This window comes from Pseudorca crassidens, chromosome 4, assembly GCF_039906515.1.
Source record: "Pseudorca crassidens isolate mPseCra1 chromosome 4, mPseCra1.hap1, whole genome shotgun sequence".
In the NCBI taxonomy this organism is placed as follows: domain Eukaryota; kingdom Metazoa; phylum Chordata; class Mammalia; order Artiodactyla; family Delphinidae; genus Pseudorca; species Pseudorca crassidens.
Window position 1 is genome coordinate 50,371,954 of NC_090299.1, and position 17,065 is coordinate 50,389,018.

At 37.8% G+C, this 17,065-nt stretch overlaps 1 protein-coding gene across 3 annotated transcripts in view; it reads right to left on the minus strand.

Moving 5' to 3' along the window:
• The window catches only part of PPARGC1A (PPARG coactivator 1 alpha), a 662,747-nt gene that overhangs the window by 99,345 nt on the left and 546,337 nt on the right, over window positions 1–17,065 (minus strand). The window contains exon 1 of one of the 3 annotated variants that reach the window (XM_067735647.1): window positions 11,364–11,490. The exons of the other annotated variants lie outside the window; for them this stretch is intronic. Within the exon in view, the coding sequence (XP_067591748.1) occupies window positions 11,364–11,381 (18 nt within the window). The 5' untranslated portion in view covers window positions 11,382–11,490. Of the gene's footprint in view, window positions 1–11,363; window positions 11,491–17,065 lie in introns of those variants that run through there. 3 annotated transcript variants of the gene reach the window in all.

Here is a 17,065-nt window from a genome sequence, read left to right on the forward strand (position 1 = left end):
TAATGTGAGGAAATTGACAGTTTGTCGTTACTGGACATAAAACGATGGCCAAAAGCTTTGACGTTTTAAGTTAGCTGAATACATTTCACTGGCACATTTTCCCTCTTACAAATAGCGGAAAATTACCATAGTTTTAATTTTCCAAATCAAGAAAGAACAGGAAAATACAACCTCAGGAAGGCTTTTATACATGCAATTAGTGGCATTACTCTGCACTCCCCACAAAGAAACACTAATTTTCTTCACAATTATATTCTGATTTAATGTAAAACTACAGTAAATTATTAAAATGCAGGGCAAAGGTCATTGGCTCTGTGCTCAACACAGTCAACTGTGAAATAATATTGGTCACTTGACCGAGAAGACTGATGTTTATTCATTATTATCAGGTGATCCCTGTGTCGTGATATTCTCTGATACTTTTGTGTTCATTGAATGCTAGGCATCCATTATATTTATGTGAATATATATATAATTTTTAATCCTATCTTTTAGAGATGTTCTTTACACTGGAACATTCTGTATTATTATTTTTAATATTTTACCTGTTCATATTATGTTATCGGGGTTTTCTTGTTTGTCTTTTTGCCGCCTAATTCCACTTTTTCTTAATCAAATCAGCACATCCACTGAAAGCAAAGGTGGTTTTATATATACATACATTTTCTTTTTCTTCTTACCATCACGAAGAGGGTTAGTTAGGAGTCAAAACATTGAAATGATTTATAAACTCCAGCATACTGCAATTTTTCCCTCAAATTTCTATTATTGTCCACATAAAAATTTAAATAGATTCTTGGGGAAAATTAGAGTACCTTCCACTGTTGTTTTTTTGGTCTCAAAATTACAACTCTAATGAGAGGGATACTCTAGAGGTCTTATAACTTGGTTAATTAGCTCTTCAGATTAAAGTTTCTCTTCTGTCCAGTTTTTCTTTTCTCAGGAGAACATAAAGTGTTAGTTGCTCACCAACCTTGGTCTTTCCTGGTTTTCCAGGATGTTTCTATATTTGATTCTCCCTCAGGCCTTGACTGTTTCTCTTCCTTTCTCCCTGCAGCCCTCTTTTCACCCCTTCATCAACTCTGCCTCCAAGATTTCCAAATGTTTGGTTTCAATCAACAAGGATCTATTGAAACCTTACTGTGTCCACAGCAATGTACTGCAAGGGCTGCTAAGAAGGCAAATGTCATGAACACAAGGGAACTTACAATTTGGGGGGATGACAGACCTTAAAAACACAGAATAATCTGATATGAAAAACACAATGCTATTTTGGTCAATATCCGATTCCTGTCTTCCTTAAAATATACCCTTTCTATGTACAAGGTCCTTTCACTAACCATTAAATTCACACCCAATCAACCCCATTTTGTCTCAACAATAGAAGGAGGTATTTATTAACATCTGTTGAGTGCTCATAATTTTCCGTATCTACACAGAGCCTGGATTCCACCCCAATGGAATTTCTCCCTTCAGTAGTTCTGTCATTGTTCCCCAAGACTCCAACATTGGTGGAGGCAAGAGTATCTATCCTTAAAGTCGATAACAAGAGAGAAATTAAACCTTCAAGAGAAGAATTCAATTCTATGAAAAAAATTTGACAAAGTACATGATGTTTGAGTTTCCTTCCCCTCTCCTGCCCCAGATTACAAGGCTTTTGCTGCCCTGCCTATTTCAGACATCTGCCACTTATAAAAAATAAACACCATCAAACCCAAATACCCAAGTAGACAACAGCAGAGACAATCGGTTTTGATCTCATTATTGAACATAGGTGAGAACTCAGAAGTGAAGAGCTACTAGTATAAATATCTTTGCTCATGTGTTTTTCTAAGCTTACAATAAACTACATAAGAATAAATTTAAGGCGAAAAGTTTATAAGGAAGAAAAATGGGGAGGAAAATATACAGCAGAGCTTACAAGGGCTAGACACTGAGATTAGCATTTTAGATACCACACTTCAATCAATTTAGTCCTCAAAACTACCCAATAAAGATGATCTGTGTACCCATTTTATAACTGAGAAAAAGAAGACAGAGCCAGGATTTAGATAACAGCTGAAAAGAGCATACAGATCTCTGAAAACCCTTCTAGGAAGAACTAAAGTTTCATAATAAGAATAATATTCATTCCCAAATCAAAAGCACAGCAAAGTCCCCCGAGGCAACTTAATAACCTAGAGACTGTCTACGTAGCTGGAAACCAACATTCTTGGGAATGCTGCCTGCATAGAAAGGAAAGGGATCTGCCCAGAATGCCTAATATTTTTAAAGTTAATCATTGATAACGGGCATTCAATTGCTGGCTTTTAATTCCTAGAGGGGCTAACTGATCCTGAAACCCCGCATCAGTCTGAGCACGTGCTCTGAGCCCCTGGGACGTGTTTGAAGCGGCTGCTGTGCAGGGCACAGAAGGTGGTAGCAGGGCAGGGTATAACAAAGGCCTCTAGCCTATACCCACTCTAAAATGAAGTCTTATTTTACACAAAATCACCATGGTGATGGCACTGTGAACTAAGCATATTTGGGAAACAGAGGAAAATCAGTAGTCGGCTTTAATGCCTCCTAGCATTTGTTTATTTTATCTTCTAATAAACTAGACAACTTCGGCAACCTCTGTCTCATCTCCAGCGAAACCTTCTGCTGACCAGCTCTATGCAACTGAGCCTGTATTTTAACGTGGATCTCAAAATCTGCTCTTGGCATTTTTCACATTAAAGTAAAAAATAATGTGCAAATTAATCCAAATTGCAATCAACTGGACTAATCTAAACATAAGGCAAGAAGTATGCTTATTAGGCCCACAGATAAGAGATAATAAAAGGATGGTTAAAATCTGATTTCGTCTGATGCTTAACTCTGTTGTATTTGTGCATTTATAGACACTTTCATTTACCTTAATTATTTCAGGTTAATTCATTTATAATGCAGCGAGTTACTGACTATTTAAACAAGAAATGTTCAATAGGATTATTTAGCATTTTCTTTTACTGAAACTGAAAATAAAGCACATCATAGCTTATTAAATTTATTATTATTTAAAATTTTAAAGTCCTATCGAAACTCAATAACATAATTCACTTGGTAAGAGAGATATTTTATCCCCTAACTGAAGTTACTGAAGGCCAGAGTAACCTCAGGTAGAAACATAAATTATTAAATTGGAATAAAACTGTTAGTCAAACAGTTCCCCCTGTTTGGTACTTATTTCTAGAGCTGGGGTCTTAATGAGCCTAACTTTTTTTGATTGTAGAGAAAAAATTGTATTTTCAACTATTGTTGAAATGGAAGAATTAAATAAGTGAAGTTTTTTTTTTCTTTTTCTTTTTTTCAATCCTACCAGGTAAGATTCAGAAGGGTTTTAGTTATTTTGCTTTTGTTTCTGTTGTGGATTTCTCCAGTGCTTTGGTATTTGAATTTTACTCTAGCGGAGTGAATATATATCCTAAAAATGTGGGGATGTAGAAAGGAAATAAATTTTCATCTTAGGAAGCAATTAGCTTAAGGTCTAGCTAAATTTTGTGATACCTTATATAAAATCTTATTTTTTTGCTAGCCCAAGTAAACACAGGATTTTTGAGGAAATATTCTTAATCAAGAAGACCACTTCTAAGACGGACCTCCACATTTAGCAGTTCAATCAAAAACAGATGTCAAATACTACTGGTCAGATTATAAATGAGTACAAATTTTTCTAGAGGACAATCGGGCAGTATGTGTTAAAAACGTTAAAAATGGGCATCCCCATAGATCCAGAAATTCTACTTCTAGAAGTTCATCTTAAGGAAAAAACAGGGGGATATGTGCAAAGATTTTTAGTGTGAAGACAGTCAATGCTACATAATTTACACTATTGAAAACTTGAAAGCAGTGTAAATGTCCAACAATAATGGCCTAGCAAAATAAATAATGGAACACTATATATATATAAACTCATATATATTCATACACATATATATTCATTATGTATATATATTCAATGCTATCATTAAAAACTGTTGTGAAATACATTAGTGGCATAATGAGAAAATGTTCAAAATATATTAAGGTTTAAAATTATGTTTGAAAAAACTATAATCACAACAAATTTACATATAAATATACGCTCAGAAAGACAGAAGAGCTAAGAGGATAAGGAGAAAATATAATAAGGTGTTAATAGTGGCCGATGACATAAGTTCTATTAAATTTGTGTTTAATAGACATGTGCCTTTATGTAAGGGGGTATATGTGCCTTTCTGTAATTTTTTTAATTTTCTATGCTAAATATGTATAGCTTTTATATTCAGAAGAAGAATAAAAACTATTCATTTTAAAAAGAAACACAGAGATTCAGACTTATAACTGTGCCTTCTTAATATACAGGGAATGTAGCAAATAGAAATAGCCCCTGACATCCAATATAAGCCTCAATATTTATCATATATTTAAAAGAAAGCCATTTCTGTCTATCAAATCGAGTCTAACAGCCACTCCCCTCAGGATGCAAAGCTGAGAGAAGTCACTACCTCGCACCCTGAGAAACCTCTGAGTTCCGAATTATAGGGAGAGGAAAGCTATCCACTATTAGCTTGCCTCAGAGGTGGGCCCAGACCACTGACACCCAGATGCCACAGCCATCTTCACTTTCTTTCTCAAGTTGAAATTTCATCAATTAAGTGAAACAAACATTCCATTCTAAACTGCAATTATCCTTGGTAGGGTTAAGGGGATTTCAGTTATTTATACAAAAGCAGCTATTCATTAATCATATTTTTTATTCCCTTCTAGCATCTAATGGAGCTCAGAAGCACATACCAAGAAAAAAAATAGTAAATGCTTTCAGAATGTTATGACTAAAGTATTAAGAAAATTTCTCAAGAAGGGATTGTTACTGACTAGGGAATAGGAAGGGGCAGTTCTAGAAGGAAGAAGGGAAGAGGTGCTGGAGATGTGGCTTCTACTGGAGACCACGGAAATTGACTGGATGGGGAAAATGCAGTCCACGTTTCAAACCAATGACTTGCAAGTGAACTTCTGGACCACAATCTGTTCCAAAACGGGGAGCCACCTGTATAAATGCTGTCATGTTGCAGCCCTGTTCCTGGGCAAGAAGCTCATTCTGGGTTCTCCAAATGTCACATGAGACCTTGACGCATCTCCTTCCCCCTGGAAGGCTGACTATCTCCACAGGAATGGAAGCTGTATTATGAGTCTCTTCGACTTAGCATCCTTGCAGTTTCATGGGCCTTTCCTGCAAATCACTGTTCCTACACTTGGGTGATCATTATTTTGACCATTAAGAATTCTCATGAGAAGATGGTTGACGGGGCTGGAACCAAGGCCAAGTTCATGAGATATCAAGTGATTACATGAGGCTCAGGTCTTCCTGATAAGTAGAGTGACTTTGTGGATCTTGATTTAGCCCAAAAGAGAAGGACAAGGATCGTAGGAAGGACATGGGTCCTGCAATTCAACTTTGGGCAGTTCACTTAATGATTCTGCGCCTCAGTTTCCTTATCTATCAACAAAGATGGCCGGATTCAATTATATCTAAGATCCCTGTCAACTCTCAAACGCAATGCTGTATCTGCCTTGACAAACACAGGCAACCTGGGAAGACTTCTCTGCACGGGGTGAATCCAAATGTCTCATTGTACAAAGGCACTAGAAATCAGGGAGGGTGTGCAGGAAAGGTATCCGGTGCTCAACTTTGCTGAAAAACCACAGCTTCATCACTTTCATAGCAATATGGATATTTAACTTCCTAACCATTCCAGAAAAAGAATAGATGAGAACTGGTGAAACATAATACTTTCATGAATATTGGCTGTTAAGAAGACCAGCTTCTACAGACCTGGATTTCTTACAAAGCCCAGGTCATTGCCCCAGAGAAACAGCAAGCTTTCATCTTGTTTATCATTAATTCTATTAAATGGTACAAGTCACGTAGAAGATCAAGTCCCTGCTTGCATAGTAAGGATGAAAAACACACAGCTGATATGATAGTGACTATTCACTTCTGCCTGCATATAGATGCAATTTTACATACTAACATGTGATTTGGTTTTACAACAGGTAAGAAATGATGTTACCCAGAGAGAGAAGATAGAAAAGAGGATGGATCCGAAATTCAGGTTTTGTAAATAGGAATAAGGTCTAGGGAAATACGAGCTTAGAGTAACACTTTTGCCTCCTAATACCAGAGCACTCCCCCCGTTAAATAAACAGCTCATGGTATTGGGTCAAAGAAGACCTTACCTTTTTTTTTTTTTGTAATTTGAGAAGGATCATCTGAGATATTACTTTAGGGTGTGGAGGCAGAAAAGAAGGACAAATGCCTAACATAGGTTATCCTGGCATTATTAGCAAATATATTAAACCAACTCTGTAACACAAGGTATATAGTTGATGCATCACTGGGAGTTATCGAGTTTTCTTGTTTAGCTCTGTTCTTTGTACATATGACCCTATTTATCAGGAGGAAGATCTGTGCTTCAGAGCCAAATAATATCACCAACTTAGAGAACTTCCTTTAGCGCTGAATGAATAGCCCAGCTGCAGCCACACTAGATTCCCTAATAGGACATTTGGAGAGGGAGCCCTGGTAACAATGGAGTAAGCAAAGTAAGACCAGGTGAATGATAAACTCAATAAGGACAAAGCCTTGACAGACCACCAGCTCAAACAGTGCTGGACACTCCAGCAGGACAGATTTAACTTCCTGTTTTCTTGCACCCAGAAAAAAGAAACAACAAGAAAACTAACATAAGAAAGCTTGATTTCTGGGCCTGTGAAACAGTCTCCAAAAGGCAGTTTACAAGTTTCCCTCTTCAACAGTCCAGAAGCTTGATTATTCTTTAAAGAGCCCAGATTGTACTTTGCCCCAAGCAGAAGATCAGAAAGGAGTCTTTTCCTACCTCTTTTCAAAACAAAAATCTCTGACAACTCCTGAGGTGTAAGTTCCTACCATCCATCTTAGTACATCCATTTCCATGTAGGGTACCTAAAAATAGGCCACACCTAACCTTTTGCACAGCCATACAAAGCTCCTTAGTGGGAACTCCAACTATTCAATCTCCTGTGGGTATTTTCAGACTGTGCCCTCCTTGCCTTCCCTATTGTATTACCCTATGTTGAATATTGCGTAAAAACACAGAACAAGAGAGGTTTGCTGGGAGGTACCTTACACTGCAACCGTTAAGGCTCCATATTTGAGCTTTGTGATTTTGTTTTAGACTGAATCAAATGAAACTGTGGTTAATAATGTTCTTTAAAAAGCAATTTAAATAATAATTAATGTTCAATAAACTTATTAATTCCACTGACAATATTATGGTTGTTGAGGTCCTTCTACTTCAAAAGTATAGCCAAGTATATCAATGAGAATGAATAAACTTCTAGTACACATCAAAATGTACATAATTTCCACAAACAGAATGTGAAGCAAAAGAAGCCAGACACACCAAAAAAGTACATACGTACTTACGCTAGTCATTATACAAATAAATACAGAAACAGATGTACCTAATTTATGCAGCCAGAAGTCAGGATAGAGGTTGCCTTTGGTGGTGGTCGGAGGCTGGAAGGGGCTGCAGAAAGCTAGTTATGGTTTATTTCTTATTGGCAGTGCTAGTTCCATGGGTCTGTTCAGTTAGTAAAAGTTCATGGAACTGAACCCTTATGATATATGCACTTTTTGGTATTCATATTATATGTTAATAAAAAGTCTAAAAAGCATAGAGAAGAAAGAGAAAGAAGTCTTTCTATACTCCCAAGTTTTAAAGTTTGCTACCTTTCTGTTAAAAAAAAAAATCTGAATGTTCAATTTATCTCAAAAATCCAGTAAATCACATAGACAACCAGAGTGGAGTAGGAATCAAGGGATCCGATGTGTAGGTTTGTTTGTTGACCTTGGACAAAGCCATTTCACCTTTCTAGATCTATCTTCTATCAAAAGGTGGGATAGGATTAGGTATCTCTGAATGTATTTCCTAAATGAATGAAGTGAAGGAAACTTCCAACTCTATACCTTTAGTATTTTGCCGTTGGTTTAAAATTTGTTATTGAAGGGGGTCACTGACTTGGTGTGAAAACAATGGTCCCCTTCTGTGAGAACATAAGCTTTGGGATCAGTCAGCGCAGATGTGCCACTGGGTATCTATCTGTGTGAGCCCAAGCAAGTTACCTAAACTATCAGACCTCTCATTCTTAGCTGTGAAAATGGCAACGTAAATACCTACTTTACATGATCGGTGTTAGGGCTCAATGAGATGTATACAAGCCCAGTGCTTAGCATATAATAAGTACACAGTAATGATACCTGTCATTCACATACCAATACTTAAAACTCATTGAACATCAAACACCAGTAGAATAAATACATAGGTTTGCTTTTTGCTTGGCTCCCCCATCTAAAAAAAGTCCTGAAAGCAAAGCAGAGCAGACTTTCTTTCGAAGTCTTACATTAAGCCAACTCTCTACGAGTGTACACACTATGGGGATGCCAAGTGCCTGTACCTGAGGAAGGGAAAAGCAGTCTCAGACCAGCCTCGACCTGGCTCTACCTCTAAAGAGACCAGAAGGAGTAAGTGCAGAGAACAGTTTTTGTTTCCATGTTGCTGTCCACAAAAGTGATCTGAGCCAAAAGTCTTTCAAGAGTTTCTCTGTTAAGAAACAAGACATCCATATGGTGCCTGAAAACTGACAAGACACCATGAGTTTGCAAATTCGAGAAGATCCGCCAAGTAGCAAATCATGTTTTAAAATGATGATATCTATGGGGTAAAAGTGGAAAACAAAGCCGCAGGAGCAAAACAATTCAATATAAAGTCAATTTTGCCACCAGTGGCCCATTAACTAAATTGTCTTAGCATTCGTACTCTTCTCGAATTTGTGATCAATCATACAATTACTTTTTAAATTGATAAAGTGACATAAAGGGTATGTTATATTTTGTTTTAGATAGTTGAGGCTTTTTTTTATTTCAAGTAATTTTTCTGTGTAAGGATATCCATATACATTAAAAAACTATGTTGGCATATACATTTAAAAAGTTGGCATATACTTATATATTAAATATATATTTAATATATTTATATATATAACTATATTAAATATTTATATTTAATATAGTTATATATATTTATTTATATATTTAGTATATTTATTATATATTAAAGTATATATTGTATATATTAAAGTATATACCTTGGCATATACATTAAAAAACTGTGTTGTCCAATGCAGCAGCCACTACCCACCTATGGCTACTGGGCACTTGAAATGTGTCTAGTCAAACTTGAGACATGCTGTCAATGCAAAATATACAGAGGATTTCAAAGTCTTAAGTGTGAAAAATTGAATGGAAGATATTAATAATTTATAGTGATGACATGTTGATATAATATTTTGGACATATTGGGAAAAATAAAAGATTTTATTAAAATTAAACTTACCTTTTCTAAATGTGGCTACTAGAAAATTCCAAATTATATATGTGATGTACATAATGTTCCTATTTGACAGTGGTGGCCTGAAATTTTGCACTCACTCTCGAGTAAGTGATATCATAGATGCAAATTAAATGAATGAACACAGAATCAGGGAATTTCAGAAGAAAAGGGGTATTAGAGCAGGGCCCCAGCAGTACACAACTCTAGGGGCATCACTCCCATCCCCGTCAGTGAACAGTGATCCTTGGATCTTTACCGTATTCTCACACAGCCCTGTATTAAATGTTGTATAATCCACCTCCTTACATAATCAGGAAGTCCTTCTAGAATATCCTCGAGGCAACCCCATATTATCTTTTCAACACCTTCCACACCGTTTCAAAACATATACATAATAACGCGATGGAAATTTTTAAAGTGAGGTCTAACCGGTACTCCAGACTGGGGGCGGGGGGTGTGGATAGAAAATAGAGCTGATCATATCATAGAACTCGAACAGGCTGCAGGAGAAGGCCAGAGCAGCACAAAGTATGCAAGGTCTGAGGGATGAGTATGCAAGGTTCTCAAGAAGACTGTTCTCTTCCTGGGGACTAGAGGCATTTTTCAGAGGGTTAACATTCACTTGAATTACAAATGCACCCGCCTCTCTTTTCCAAGGGAGAAAAGCCCGTTGTTGCATCTATAATGTAGCTTTAGTTTTCGGTGCCAAAAATGATTCAGTAAACACAGTTATGTTATGGTATACTATTCTTATTCAGTGCTCAAATTAATCTCAAGGCAGCGCTGGCATGAATTCAATTTGATGCCTGTACTTAGGATTTCACATAGGTGCCTTCATCCAATTCTTCTTCGCAACTAATAAAATCTTAATTCATGGTAATATATTTATTTCTAGTTCAGTTCGTGTTAAGGAGTGCAGTACTTTACAGAAAACTAATTAATATCAATCATATATTATAACATTTTTAATGGTTCAGAGGAAAATCTTACACTAGGGGAAAGATTAGATGAACCGGGGGTCTTAGCCCATCCTATTACTCTATTCTAGAATTTGAGCAAAAGGTACCAAGCATCACTTAAAATATTAATTTAATTGAAGATGTGCATCATGAGAAGTCTGGGAATTAAGAAACCTCGTTCTTATCCCTAATAGGACATTGATTTGATGTGGTCCAAGAATGTAATTTACACTCTCAGAAATTCTGTTTTCCATCTATTTTGTGTAACAACCATATAATTTGCAAGTTGGTAAAGACAGTCAAATTCAGATGCGTGACACTAATAAAATAATGAACTTCACTAATAGCATGCCTTCTGCAATTGTTGGTAACAATTCTATTTTTATGGAATGTCTGAGTAATGTTAATAGCATCATATTTTCTGGGATTGGACATACAGTCATCAGGATAGTACAAGCGTGAGTCCTTGACTACGACAGAATGGTGCCCCCTGGAGTTGTGCAATATGGTGGCCCTCCATTGCCTTAAGGAACCATGTTTAAAAGGCCTGATTATCCCCTAGGTACAAAGGACTGGAGCAGTGGTTATACAACTCTTGAACATCTTAAAAAACAATAATAATAATTCAATAGATGCCTTGAAATTGTACGGTCATACTATCCAGCCTTTCCAAATCAGGCATTAGGCATTCATTCATTCTATAACAATTTCCCCACACTGACATGCTCTAAGCAAAAAATAAAGTTAAATAAATAAATAAAAATGAAAAAGATAGGCACATCCTATTCTTTTTTTTTTTTTGCCTCTTTAACAATCTACACATAAAACCTCCAAATCTGAGACAGATAGATAGATATAGATAGACAGATATCTATATATGTATTTTTTAAATCCTGATAAGTAGAAAGAAAACAAAAGCCAAGACACCAGAAGGAGTCTGGGGACAGAGATCATGCCTCTTGATACTCACTTTCAGAACCGAGTCCATAAATGCGAACCCCCAAGATGCGTGTCATTCATTTTACTGCAGTGCAAATACTTGCATGGCAAGTTGAGGGAACACTCACGACGGGGGCTCACACACGCTACTTTTTAATTCACAAGGGCATGGTGACGTGGGAGGGCACCTCAGAGTCACTGCTCAATGAACTCCACAATAGGGCACAAATCTGAAACCCAACCTTAGCCTGATACGGACGTAAGAGCAAATATATACAGTATCATGTGCTTTCCAACAGCCCTGTGTCTCGAGGGAGCTCTCTGACATCAGCAGTTGAGACAGGTGGTTCCCTTTCCAACTGTGGAAAATAAAACCCCATTGCAGAGGCACTAAGTAAATATAGCTGTACTGTAATTTTTCTTTGGTGCACTCTCCCTGTGATTTCTGTCCTGTGATGATACTTTATCGAAGGAACCCATCCAAGGCATCCTTCCATGCTAAACACTGATTAAACATTGGCAAACGGGCTGAAATTGGCATTCGAGACACTGGTTGAGGATTCTGTTTTGCTGCTCTGGTTGGAGAGTTCTCCTCCTCTCGTTGTCAAGTGGCTGCCTAAACCTCTGCTGGAATATGTCCCTGTTACTAATACAGCCCAACAAAATGACAGACAAGAGTCAGACCATCTGAAAATCACATGCACAGAGCAGGTTAATACCAATTACATCCAGTTCAAGTCTGAGAACTCAAATCAGCTGAGATGTACTAAGCCCTTTGTGACCACAACTATTTGCTTTTGCATTTAAGAATTATTAGCAGAAGGGCACCCTGTAACTTGTGTATAAAATTATTTAATTCAATTTCTGTTTCCCTTTCTGAACATAGATACTTTTACACTCTGACAGCCTCTGGCTCTTGAAGCATTCTCCTTTTTGTTGTATCTCCTTAGAAACACAAATCTTGTTCCCTGGCAGCGGCGGCTCTAAGTGCTGTACCACATGCCCAAACTAGTTCTCCCTCGCAGCTTTAATTCACAGTAAGTGGCATGAAAGGAGGTCAACCCTTCTCGAAAAACACTCAGAGTTCTTTTCGACTTTGGAATCTATTTTGGAAAGCCACACTCCCTGGTACGTAAAGAGCAGCTTCCCATTTTGAAATTCTGGCTGTAACTACTGACAACTTGACGGAATGGCCTCAAAGGGGCAGAAGCAAGGTGACAATCACAGTTTCAACTCTTGATCATCATTCTCTCGGGAAACTCCATGAGATAAGAAAATCAGTAAGCTGCCATCCCATCTTTGCCCCCAAATAACCCTTTTATTTGAAAACTACTTATGGCGGGCATACATGTCTTAGCTTTGCTTTCCTGAGGTGTTTATTGAATGCTTAACTCAATAATGCCATCTTAATCCCAAAAGTTTCCATGGTAACCTACCACTGTAATAAACAAGTCTGAAGGATGGGAAATGAAGCACGGGGCTCCTTTCTCCCCCTCTCCTTCTTCAGCTTTCAAAGAACACTCTTTTCTACTTCTAGAGAACGTTCTACTTCTAACATTCACAGTCCATACCTCTTTGAGCTAGAGTCAAAATAGTAGCAATAAAAAAAAAAAACGATGGCCAACATTTGGTGATATTTGCTATTATGCCAAGCACTGTGCCGAGAAGCTTTGTGGATTATCTCACTTAGTTCTTGCACCAACAGGAGAAGCAAGTACTATTATTATGTCAGTTCTAGGAATTGAATCTTAAAGTTTAAGTAACTTTTCTAAAGACAAAAAGCTGGTATGTAGGAGACCTGGGACCTAAAGTCAGTCTTGTCTGACTCCAGACATTCTGCAGACTGTGCAGAAAAATGGCATTTTTGCTTGTGCCCCAAAGTCACGTAAGTTAGACATCTAGGAATCTCTCCACGAATCAGAAGGGAACCATAGTTTCCCATTCAGAATGAAAGTAAAAACACCACACACATCTAGCTAAAACTGCCAGGGAAATTAAGAAAAGGCAGAACTCAAACAGAATCACAGCCAACACATGGCACCCTGCTCTGGTCAAAAGTAGGCACACCACAGGTCTCTGTGAATGTGATTTGACAAATCATTTAAAAGAACGTCCCTTTCTCTGTGGACCAACCTCTAAAGTTAACTTGAGATGTCTGATTCAGATCACTGACAGCACCCCCAGAGAAAAAGGAGCCCTTATTATAATGCCACTCTTCTCCCTAAATGAAATTTAGACTCCTTCTGAAGATGGCAATTGCAAACGAAAGTCAGATTGGAACACATCTTAGGACCACATGGCAAACCATATTACAAAAATGTTTTCCACGCCACATATCTGTTCCTATACAAATCTATCCCATGAAGCACAAACAATATGCTTATCTCACTCTAGAACAGGACTCAGTAAATACACCTTAAGCTTGACTCTTAATACCAATAATTGAATAAACTTACAATTTTATAGCCTTTGCTTGGAAGTGCAGCCAAATACAGAAAGGTAGCATGAGTCAGGGCCATTCAAAACTCATCACGGTACTAGTCTTCAGAAACGGGAGCTAAAAAATATGGTTTTCTAATCTCCTCTGATTTATGAAAAAGAAATAAAACAAACTCCACTGAATGCATTTACCCCCCAAAAATGTAAGCTTGTAGAACCTTGCAGCTCTGGTCTTAAAACAATTATAACTAAGATCCAAAGTACCTGGGTCACCTGGTGGACTAGAGGGCCATCATTCAATGGGGCAGGTTCCCAAGTAAATAGCCCAGAATTCAAAGCCAGAATGAGACTGTGTCCTTTGATACGCTCACACCTCTTGGAGCCTAGAAGAACAGAGGCAAACAGGGATGGCCTATGGCCACTTGGGGAGGTAGGCATGTGTTATTAATTCTGAAATCCCCATGGCTACCGTCACCACCACGCCTAAAAAAAAATCAAAACCACACTGATTATAACTGAGTAGGAATGAAAGTTGCATGTTTTGGTTTTGTAATATTTTGAGGTCTGGTCTGAATGCGATGATTTAAAAAGGAGAAACTCACTTTCTAAAAGAGCATTAAGCCAAGTTCACATTCGTGATCCCTTTCTAGGCATGCAAGTTATGCTGCTAAGAACAAACACTTGGAAGCAAAATCTAATTCCGATGGACGCAGAATACATTGGCTGTGAAGGCTGTGCCCTCAGCAAGGCGCACCAGACACAAACATGAGTACGAAGCCACTTCAGAACATTTCATCTCAATCCCAAGAGCCGAACTACTTATTTTCTCTGTGCCTTCATTTTCCCATCTAGAAAATGGACATAATGCCTACCTCCCAGGCTTATCACAGGGATTCAACAGGAAAAGCTGAAGGGGTGTAAGTAAGGGGCATACAAAATGAATGCCTCACCTACAGGGGGAGCTACACAAATGCCCACTTGCCTCACTTTTCAGATTTCTCAGATTCAGCTATTTCTCTGTCCTCTCACTCCTTCTCCCTCCTTTCCTAAAGCATTTTAAAGTAAATTATATGCAATAAAGTTTTTGTACCTTTTAGTCCATGGAGTAGAGATTGAGATTTATGAATACACAAAGGTGTATAAGAACCAGGACTCATGCTTCCTTCTCTGGGGTGCCTTGCCCACTTACTGAAGGGAGAGAAGAAATGACAACTCTGCTTGGAGGATAAAGTAAGTCCCAACTCAATGTATAAAAGAGAGGCATTTTTAAAGATCAAAGACTCCTGTGAAAGAAAAATCTTGAAAACTTTTAAATGGAAAAAAATTTGATATTTGGATTTATCGCCGATGCTTTAGTCATTACCAGTTTGGGTAAATGTATGAGGAAAGAGATAGTACAAATTGCTACCAAATGTCACTTGCAATAAAAGAACGAGTGTCAGACAATGTCTACATCTTCCAACTCCAAGCATCTCTTTTGTTATTTATAGGCAAAATTATTAAGGACTAAATATGAAAAATCAAAATTTTGAAAATGCAGAAATAGGTGAAGTGCGGAAAATAAAAACTAACAAACAAACAAACAAAAACAAGGAAAACGTGAAAGTTGGATTACTCATATGCACCAAAGCCCTCTCTGAATATCTGCATCATAAAGTTACCGTAGAAATGCCCAGAGGTTAAAATAAGTAAAATAAATTAAACTGGTGATATAGCAGAGAAGAAATGTATTCTCAGAATCTATATATTGTTTTTCTAAATATTATCAGTAACCATCACCACTTGAAAGGGGAAGAGGGAAGTGGAAAGAAAACACCTTACTGCTTGGAAAATTATCCACAAAGGATTCGTCTCTGCGATTCATGTCCATAGTCGTTATTTATAGTCTCAGACAGTAACTTGAGACTTGTCAAAGGGTGTGAGATGGACTTCCTTCTCCTCCACAGGAATTCTGCCTACTAAATACTAACTGTTCACAATCTTCCCACCTTGTAAAGGTAGATAAAGTCGATCCTAAAGGCTACAGTTAAAACTGAAAGTCCTGGGCTTCCCTGGTGTCGCAGTGGTTGAGAGTCCGCCTGCTGATGCAGGGGACGCGGGTTCGTGCCCCGGTCCGGGAAGATCCCACATGCCGCGGAGCGGCTGGGCCCGCGAGCCATGGCCGCTGAGCCTGCGCGTCCGGAGCCGGTGCTCCGCAATGGGAGAGGCCACAACAGTGAGAGGCCCGCGTATCGCAAAAAAATTAAAAAACTTAAAATCCTTGCTCAAAGACTTGGGGTCAAAGGACAATGTCAGTGTCATGATGCCGAGGCAAAGAGGAAGACACACATCACCAATCTCTCTACACCTAGCCACCTGTCTGGGAAAATACATATCTGTAAACATGTAGAATGCAAGATTAAAGGGGAAACAGCCAGGTGTTACAAGTCAACAAATCAGTAAGTATCCACTACTATCCAAAAGATGGTCCAGCAATATGCCAGGTACTTAACTTGTATAAGACTGTATAACTCTCTGCCCTGAAACTTCTTATAGTCCAAGAGTGAGTGGAAGGTCAGACTCACAATCAATTAATACACTCACATGTGAACAGAACAATAGAAAGTGTGTTGAGGGAGAAGAGATAGTGATCAGTTAGGGACTTGAAAACAGATCTATTTCACTTTATAAACATCCAGACTGTGAAGACCTTAGAGGCTCCTGCCCCACATGTAATTCAAAATAAAAAGTAGACTAATTACTAAATTACATATGTATAGAGAAGCCCAGTAGGGTTCTAACCTTTGTCACAATAGCTGTTTCCAATGATCACTTTTTTAACCATTTTTTTAAATTGAAGTATAGTTAATTTACAATGTTGTGTTAGTTTCAGGTGTACAGCAAAGTGATTTCAGATTCTTTTCCATTATAGGTTATTACAAGATATCAAATATAGTTCCCTGTGCTGTACAGTAGGTCTTTGTTGTTTGTCTGTTTTACATGTAGTAGTGTGTATCTGTTAATCCCAAACTCCTAATTTACCTCCCCCTTTCCACCTCCAACCTCCACTATCCCCTTTGGTAACCATAAGTTTGTCTTCTGTGTCTGTGAGTGTATTTCTATTTTGTAAATAAGTTCATTTATATCATTTCTTTAGATGCCGCATATAAGTGATATCATACAATATTTGTCTTTCTCTGTCTGACTTATTTCACTTAATATGATCATCTCTAGGCCCATCCATGTTGGATGCAAATGGCACTATTTCATTCTTTTAAACAAATGTAATAATCTTTCAAAGGAGACATTTTGGTG